At 51.9% G+C, this 9,321-nt stretch overlaps 1 protein-coding gene and 1 long non-coding RNA gene across 2 annotated transcripts in view; one reads left to right on the top strand and one right to left on the bottom strand.

The window, feature by feature from the left end:
* LOC115277508 (transmembrane protein 132B-like) overlaps positions 1 to 231 on the top strand; it is a 42,258-nt gene extending 42,027 nt beyond the window's left edge. Inside the window, 1 exon segment of the mRNA XM_029921632.1 lies at positions 17 to 231. Coding sequence (XP_029777492.1) covers positions 17 to 231 — 215 coding nt within the window.
* Positions 232 to 3,336: 3,105 nt separating this feature from the next.
* On the bottom strand, positions 3,337 to 4,018 carry LOC115278394. The gene is made up of 2 exons (XR_003902864.1): positions 3,816 to 4,018; positions 3,337 to 3,701 (listed from the first exon to the last, which is right to left on the bottom strand). It is a non-coding gene; the product is annotated as an uncharacterized LOC115278394 (long non-coding RNA).
* Between the last annotated feature and the right edge of the window lie 5,303 nt (positions 4,019 to 9,321).

The following is a 9,321-nucleotide window of genomic DNA, read 5'->3' on the forward strand; positions in this document are numbered from 1 at the left end:
GCTGTGAGCGAACAAGGCAACATCCCCCATTCCCACGACTGGGTCTGGCTTGGGAATGAAGTAGAACTTCTGGAAAACCCCGTGGACATCACCCTCCCTTCGGAGGAATGCACAACCATGATAGACAGGGGGCTGCAGTTCGAGGAGAGGAACTTCCTTCTCAACGGCGGCTCCCAGAAGACTTTCCATAGTCAGCTACTCTTTTACAGACACGACTGGGGGAAAATCTAGTCCTCTCTTCAAGATCTGTTTGGTTGTTGTGCAAGTTCTATTCCCTGGGATTTGTCACATCTTGCCATTGACCGAGTGTCCATGCTGGACGTTGGTTTTATCCACCTGCTCTCATGTCCGTGTTCAGGGGCAGTGTATAAATTCATGTCCCTACTGTATCTTTTCTAACTATAAGATATTTGAAATATCTTATATTTGAATTATACAAGAGGCTTCACTTAATATGAGTGTCAATAAAAGTGCCATTTAACAAATAAGTTTTCCATGAAGCTTTTTTTCCCACATGAATTTTAGGGAAATGTTGATATCACAAACATGTTTACTGTGTTTCTTCTGGTCACTATAGCTTCATGGGAGAACTAGTGGGGCTCCCTTCTTGGGGGTTGTCCAATCTTTCAAACTGCTTTTAGCTTTATTTATGAAACATTGTGAGGATCAATTTTTTGCACCCAATGTGAAATCTAAATTTTTTAATGTTTATTTATTATTGAGACAGAGAGAGACAGAGCATGAGCAGGGGAGGGGCAGAGAGAGAGGGAGACACAGAATCCAAAGCAGGGTCCAGGCTCTGAGCTGTCGGCACAGAGCCCGATGCGGGGCTTGAACCCACGAACCGGGAGATCATGACCTGAGCTGGAGTTGGACACTTAACCGACTGAGCCACTCAGGCACCCCTAAAAAGTGTTTATATGTGCAGCAAAGGAGGTGTCAAGGAAACAGCGGCAGACGAGGCCTACCATTTGTGTGAACAAAAGTAAAGAGAAATAAATCAATGATATTCCAATTTAACAGTATGTAGACATCCGTCTGTATGATGACCAGTGAGATGTTCACAATTGTTTTTGTGGTAGAAACAGAACATCTAGGGGAACCTGGGGAGCTTGTTAGGTTCAGCGTCTGTCATCAGCTCAGGTCTTGATCTCATGGCTTGTGAGTTCGAGCCCCAAGTCAGGATCTGTGCTGACAGCTCAGAGCCTAGAGCCTGCTTCATATTCTGTGTCTCCCTCTCTTTCTGTCCCTCCCCCACTCACATTCTCTCTCACTCTCTCTCTGTCTCTATCTCAAAAATAAATGAATATTTAAAAAAATTCAAAACATCCACAGGATGCACAGTGGAGAGAGGAAAGTAACTGGCCTGGGTGTGAACACTCATACACACGGAAGCACACACACAAATCACAAAAGGAAATGGCAATTCCAAGACTGAGTTGTTTTAGGGGAAACGCAGTGGGTGCAAATCCATGGCAAAGAAAAAAGAAATTGCATATTGCATGATTCTTGCATGACTTATAAAATATAACGTTACTGGATAAACCACAGGAAAGGTCAGAAGCAAAGGAATTCAGGGTAGGAAGATTAAATACAATTTTTTAAATGTTTATTTCTTTTGAAATAAAGTGGGTGAGAGAAAGGGGGAGAGAGAGAGAGAAAGAAAGAGAGAGAAAGAGAGAGAGAAAGAGAGAGAGAGAGAGAGAGAGAGAATCCTAAGCAGGCTCCACATTGTCAGCACAGAGTCTGATGCAGGACTCGATCTCAGGAACCATGAGATCATGACCTGAGCTGAAATCAAGAGTCAGACCCTGAACGACTGAGCCACCCAGCACCCCAGAATCTGTGTATCTTAATCATTGTTTGCATGATTATCAAGGAAATTGGTATGTATTGTAAAATATGTAAACAGCATATACGTGTATAAAGGAAAAAGATAAAATGGCAGAAAAAAACATTAACAATAATGACGAAGATTACTGACAACCTTGTCTGATGCTTGCCGGAAGAGCTTTTCTGTTAGCCTCGGGATAAGTCTGAGGCTTCCCACAGTACCCCTGGAGGGGGGCCTCGCGGGGCAGAGAGAACATGCTAATTCCAACATAATTATTCAAATGAAGTCGGCTCCTTCTCACTTACCTTATCTCCATTTGGATACTTGACATTTGGCTCAAGCATAATGGGAATTCGCTTCTGAAATAGAAGCCTCTAAACTCAGTTACAGGGCGAGTCATGCATAGTCAGCCAGGCACGTCCCCTGGAAAGGAGACTTTGGGGGGTGAGGGGGCTTGCGCGGTGGGTGGGGACAGAACGGATGTCACCTCTTGGGCCAGGAGCCTGTTGAAAGCAGCCTGCGCAGCACAACGCTTCCCCCAGCGAGCTGGCGTGGCTTGGTGCAGGACAAACTCACAACGTGGACATGTGCCAGAGGCGGCCATCGGAACCGGGAAATGTGCCACGTCCCTGGGAGGAGTCTGTGGGGAGCGATGATGTGGGCACGCTCACTGAGATGCAGTCGCTCCTGGGCAGTCCATCTGCTCCCTGTGCTAAGACTCAGCATAATGTCAAAAACTGGACGAGGGCTAGGATCCCCTTTTCCAAACTGCCCCCTTTCCCGTGTGTCTGTGGGGGGAGGAGGTGTAGTACTTGTTAAGAAGCAAAAGAACAAACATTTTGGTTTGAAACCACGGGGCTCCTAATTTTGCCCAACTCGGGCACTGCCGCACATCCACTTAGCAACATTTCCCCGGCGTTATGTCTGCTCTGAAAGTTTCTTTGCTAATTAGAAGCCATGGACTGTCTTCCCTCGTGTTTTCCATCTACGTAACAGACACTGCATCCTGGGAAGCATAGCCCAGCGTGGAAAAATGAGTTATTAATTCTGAGATGCGGCTCCCTGGGGTCTTCTGCCGTTTGCCTAAACTGAGCAGGATTTTCATGGATGAGATACTCACATTGTGGGTTTGAGCAAACAAGTCCATCCAAGCGTGCTCTAGACAAAGGCCCTTCCTGCAGGACGGAACGGCTCCGATTGATCCTGGTCCACTCGTCTTGGGAGCACCCAGCTCTGTGCGTCCTTGAAGGTGCGGAAGGTACAGGTGCTTCTTCGAGAAGAGGCTTCTTTGCGAGAGGTCTTTCCCCCGAGTCTGGGTGGGGTACCTTGTTGGAGACCAGGAGATGGGGGATGGGGAGGCAGAGACCTCACAGAGACGGTGGGGTTGAAATCCTTAGGTTCGCTGAGTCAGGAGGCAGCGAGAAGAGAAGACACTTGACCTTGCCCCTGGGGATAAACAGCACCCCGCCACCCCCTCAAAACACCACGTATACAGAGCAACATTGACTTCCTTGTTTTTATTTTGCAAACAGAGTAGGTTCATCCCAGACCGAAACCATCCAGAAGTCTCTCCAGGACACAGGAGACAGAACATTGAGGCAAGTGAAACGATGCATTCTTGGTGTCACGGCCACGTGGGTAGCTGCGATTTAGCGTGACAATATTAGGTGACCGCCGTCTGTGGGTTTTGAGCAGAAAGCTGGTCTCGCCCCAGTCCGGGAGTGGAATGTGGGGGTGGCAGCACAGGAGGGGCCTTCTGGGTGTGACCCCAGCCCACGGCGGCGGCGGAGGGAAACTGCCTCTCAGCTCAGAACAGCAGCGAAACCGGTTTTTCTCCCCTCAAAAGCCTCAGCCCACTTCTGTGTTCCTGTAAACACAACATGACGGCCTGTGAACTAAGGGCCGTGTCCCGGGTCACAACTGCCTGCCTAACACCATGGGCTCGGGGCTCAGTAGAAGGTCTCGGCGATCAGGCCCGCACCTCCGATGGAGAGAGGCGGCTGGTAATGCTCCATGTGCTGCTTCCCAGACCAGCTCCCACGGCTCCTCCGGGTTCCCCATCGTTGCTGTCCGCACACTCAGCTTCCTTCAGGGTTTCGACAAGTAGGACTGAGCGCACTGGGCAGTGCATGTTGTCTGGGGTTACTAGGCCGGTCCTGCCCTCCCAGCGATCCGGGCGCTCGGCAACCAGCCCTATGACCTGACAATATTCCCATGGAAACAATGGTGATTTTTTTGCAAATCAGTAAAGGTAAGTGTGAACTTAAAAATCTTAAAAACACTAGAAGAGTTCACCTTTAGGAAACATTTTATGGGTGCCTGGGTGGCTCAGTCGGTGAAGCGTCCAGCTCCTGATTTGGGCTTAGGTTATGATGTCACAGTTGGTGGGTTCCAGCCCTCCATCGGGCTCTGTGCTGCCCGCGTGGAGTAGGCTTTGGCTTCCCCCTCTCCCTCTCTGTCTGCTGCTACTCCGCTCATACTTCCCCCCTTTCTCTCCATCTCTCTCAAAATAAATAAACAAACTTGAATAAAGAAACATTTTATTTATTCCTGCAGCCACCCAGCCAAAAATCTCCCGTAGACAGCTGCCCTGGTGTACTAGACAGGAAGAGGTCAGGCATTTTTCACATCCCATTCAGGTCAGGCCAAGTTAAAACTCAGAAGAAGGAGATAGTCAAGGTCTAGCTGGTGGTTCTTTTTGTTCTGCTTTTGAGCTAGGTTTGCGAACAGCTTGGATATGGACATGTATGTGTGCGTTCATTTGTGTGTATTTGTGTGCATGTGTGTGCAGTGTGCATTGTGTGGTGTGCATGTCAGCGTCTGTGTGTGTTTATGCATGTGTTTGTGTGTGCATATGTGTTTGTGGTTGTTGATGTGTTTGGCTATGTGCCTGTACATGTGTGTCTTGTGTGCATGCATGTGTTCCTACGTGTCTCTGTGTGTGCATGCATGTGTCTCTGTGTGCTCGTGTGTGTGGTGGAGGCAGGGTACGCATCCATGATCCTCTGGGGCTGCCCAGCCCACAGAGCTTTAGACACATAAGAAAAACGCCAGACAGCTGGGGATTCTGATTGGATCTCCGAAGATTTGTGCAGACGTCTCAGCTGAAAGACTGGCAGGTGCATGTGCCAAGTTCTCTCCACCGTATGTGCACTTTTCAAAGGTGCCAGCATCACCCTGGCCACTTTGGCAAATGCCACACTTTGCTTTCAGGATGAAAAGAGAGCTCTCCCTGGAAATTCCGGGCTTGAATCGCTCGAGAAGTCTTAATAAATCCCCTCTGCCAAGGCTGCTCTTTGTCGGTGCCCCACAGGAACCCGCGAGTAAGTGGGCGCCGATGGCAAAGGGTCTTTTGAAAGAGCCTGTGAAGGTCTGTGCCTGCTTCAAAGGGCTGGCAGACTATGAATCAGACGCCCTCACAAATTCCCAGTCCACTCTTCCCCATCAGCGTAATTCCCGAACTACAGAAAATGTTTTCCACTAATAGTTTCATCTCGCTCGTTTTCTAGCGGAAAACAGAGCCGAGCGACCGGCCGCCGACTGTTCTTGCTTCTCCCTCCGTGTGCACTGACGCCTCGTAATTGCGTTCCAGGAGGGAAGAAAGTTTGAAATGTTACTCAAAAACAAACAAACAAAAAAACCGCTTGATTTAGAAGTTTCTCTGCAAAGTCCAAATGCTGCATATGAGATTTTTTTTTGGTATTAAAGTTCTTGATAGGCTTACTGAGTCTGTATAATGTATATGCATTACAGTGGTAGGGGTGTTGTTTGAGTTTAGAAATCTTAAAATACGTTGGAAAGTGTGGGGAGGAATTGAATATAAACCCTTCCCTAGTTGGAGACCCGTAGGTGGGAATAATCCCAGGGCGTTAAGCTCTAGCAGGGAAGTAAATGTTCACAATCTAAGAAGGCGGAGATGCTATCCACGGATAAAACCAGTCAGAGTCTGTTTTAGGAGAAACACAACAATGACTTTGGTTTCAGCTGTTGACTAGGTCATTTGTTCAGACGAAATGTGTGTCTTTTATTTTAGGTCGGGGATTGGCTCTCTGGAGACGGCAGGCAAAGAAATCACGTTTCTGCTCATTAGGATAATTTGCACTTTACAGTGTGATGGGCGTGGTTTTGAAATCCGGGTTCTGTGTGAGGCTCATGTTGTGTGTCCGGGAGGGCTTTGGTCACTCCTGACTTGCCACGGCTCCCATTCCTTCTTTTGGCCCCAAATCACACAAAAGCAGGGGCCCCTCACAATTCTCATATAGCGTTATAAGTTTGGAACTGAACAGCCCATTCCTTTTACGATAAAGTCTGACCCAGGGGTGCCTGGGTGGCTCAGATGACTGAGAGTCCAATGCTTGATTTCGGCTCCAGTCATGACGTTGTGGGTTGTGGGTTTGAGTCCTGCATCAGGCTCTGCATTGAGCATGGAGCCTGCTTGGGATTCTCTCTCTCTCTCTCTCTCTTTCTCTCTCTCTCTCTCTCTCTCTCCCTCTCTCTCTCCCTCTCTCTCTCTCTCTTTCTCTCTCCCCCCTTCTCTGGCTTGCTCTCTCTTTAAATAAGCTTCAAAAAATAAAAATAAAAAATAGATTATAAACAAGTCTGACCCAGTGAGGGAAATATATGAAAACGGCAGGTGCAGGCACGGCTTATGACCTGTGCCTCACGGGTACGTCTCCCCTCCCACTTCTGGCAGAGGGGCTTTCTTTTCCTTCCGGTTTGTTTGCGAATGTTCTCACTCTAGTTCCATGGCTCTCTCTCGGGCAAGCATTTCCCAACTGTGAGAACATCGTAGGTGGGTGTGGGCGGACCACAGCCGGCTCTGTGAGCGCACGCCTCCCGGTGCAGGGACCTTGAGTTCTTTCTAACGTCTTGAAGATCCCACCTGCACGCCTGTGCCATGGTGCTGGACCCAGCCCCCTGTAGCCGCAAAACCCCGGCAGCCGGACGATGCACGGAGAGACACCAGTGCTTTCCCGTGAGAGGATTCAGGGGCTCCTTCCTGGCACAGGGCACGAAGCCACAGCATGGCTTTTGCTGGCCTCTTGGGCTTCCTGGGTTTCTAAAAATGTCTATTTATTTATTCATTCATTTATTTATTGAGAGAGAGAGAAGACTAAGTGAGCAGGAGAGGGGCAGAAGAGGAGAGGGAGCCCCAAGCAGGCTCCACGCCGTGAGCACAGAGCTCGACGTGGGGCTCGATCCCACCAGCCGTGAGATCATGACCTGAGCCGAGATCAAGAGCTGGAGGCTTACGGACCGAGCCACGCGGGCGTCCCCTCCACACTGACCGTCCGTGGGGAGCCTTGTCTTTGACTCCTAGACGTATCAGGGGGACCGCTTCCTGAATTCCAAAAGCAGATTAAAGGACCCCCACTCCCCACAGGTGAGCCTCACTGCCTCCGGGTTCAGACAAACTGGAGAGGCAGCAGGGCCAGCGATGGGAGCAGAGGGTCAGGTAACCCAGGGACGATCCAACCGAGGGGAAAGCGGTGCCCCTAACGCCCTTGATATTCCCTGGGCGATCCACGCTCTCGGCAGAAGAGAGGTTCATGCCGCACCTGTGGCCCCTTAGTGCCGAGAACGTTGTTTCCCTGTGACCTGCGTTTAAACGGCACACTGTCCCATCCCAAGTTCATGTGCGCACCAGACGTCAGTCCCCAGCCAGGGTCTCAGAGCGGGTCTGGGCTCCTGGGGCTGGAGGGGGGGTGGGGCAAGGATTGGGGGGTGTCTGATGAAGGGTCCATGGGAGACCATGTGGAGGCCAGTGGGGGGGCTTTCTGCAGGCAGAGCGGGACGGGTGGCCGGCGGGACTGGCGACAGGTCACTCAGCCCTGGAACCTGTGAGGGGGGGAGCCCAGCAGAGGACTTACTCGCAAAGAGACCCAGGACAGATGGGCCTGTGCTGGTCCAGGGCAGGAAGCCGTTCACTGAGTCATCAGTCAGGGAGGACTTTCCCTAACTCCTGCCTCCTCAGGATCCCTGCTCAGACCCCAAGGGGTCCCAGAATGGCTACAAGGCTGGGGTCTGGCAAAGCGAGGAGGAAGGGGTTCTGCTGGCATTGGCCTCCGGCTGGAGGCGGACCCAGGCTCGGGGAGGGACATCCAGGGACGCCTTTGATCTTCGCCTCCGACAGGACACTTTAATGAACAAGTGAGTCTGTGTGCATCACCTGTACTTTCTAGGGACGGCTGTAAAGAGTCAGAGGCAAACCGCCAGGTCAGGGGAAGGGTCCCCACTGGACACTCGTGACCCCGACTCCAGTGGGGGGACTTCTGGTTTTACCACCCTCCATTCTGGTGACTCACTCGGATGGCTCAGGTCCGGGAAAGTGCCACCCTGGTGACGGCGTTGTATGGTAGGGGGAGGGTACAGTTCAAACACGTCCACGGAAGGGGTGCATGGGGAGGTCCTGCCGCCTCCTCCTGGGGAGTCCTGGACCCAGCACCCTCCCCGCTGTGACACATGACAACACACACCCCACTGCCCACAGGAAGCTGGCCCGAGCTTTGCACCAGAGTCTGTGGGGACGTCAGTATGAATGGCGGAACTCTTTCCACGAGGTTGAATTCAACTTCCGGCTCATCCCTGGCTAGAGGTGAGGCTGAGTCACCTGCTCAAATCCCCGACCTTGGAGCAACTGGGTGGTCTTTCCACCTGGCCAAGCCTGGCCCCAGCCGTCTGATTAGCATAAACCTTCAGGTGTGATCGAGGAGCCGCAGGCAATACAGGGACAGGGCACCTCTGAGGGAACTGCAGGCTGACGGCTCCCTCCCAGGAGTCAGGGCCAAGGACAGACCTCACTTTGGACCAAGTTCACTCTTTGGGACACAGGAGCCTGTTGTGCAAACAAGAACAGAAAATCGAGTTGATGCAGGGTCAGGGGAATGGTGTTCTCCTAATCAATGTGAAAGAGGCAATGAGAGACCACATTTGTGTGACGGTCCCATGTCACATGAGCGGAAGCATGGACCCGGGGCAGGGCAGGCGCGGGGTTGGGGTGGAGACTGTGCTGTGGGTGAAGTCGAAGTTCTGACATCAGTGTGGCGTTTTCTGCTCGCCTGCACTGCGACCCCAGGTCAGAGCACCCTGCAGGGTTGGCCTGTGTCACCCCGTGTGACGTCCCAACCCGAGGCCACCCCAGCCACAAGGAGGAGAATGTGGTTGGAGAAGCAGAAGCTTGGAGGCAGGTGGGTCTGGACATTAGGATTTTGTTCTGGAGACGGGAGCCCGGGCGGTTAGACATGGCCCAGCAGCCCAGCAGCCCGTGCTCCGAAGGAAAAGGTGAGGCTAGGGGTCAAGGCCTCCTCCCATCCCACGGCTCACCCCCAACCGCAGACCAGAAGGCCACCGCTGCCCTTGGGACAGTGTGGCAGCCAACGGTGTCTGCCTGCTGCCCTCTGAAATTGAGTGCAGGGGACCCCTGGGCCTCTCCGTCCCCCGTCCCGGATGCCGGCCGGGGGTAAGGGGCATAGTCACTCCCACGTGGG

The sequence above is a fragment of the Suricata suricatta genome, chromosome 14 (assembly GCF_006229205.1).
Source record: "Suricata suricatta isolate VVHF042 chromosome 14, meerkat_22Aug2017_6uvM2_HiC, whole genome shotgun sequence".
NCBI classification, from domain to species: Eukaryota; Metazoa; Chordata; class Mammalia; order Carnivora; family Herpestidae; genus Suricata; species Suricata suricatta.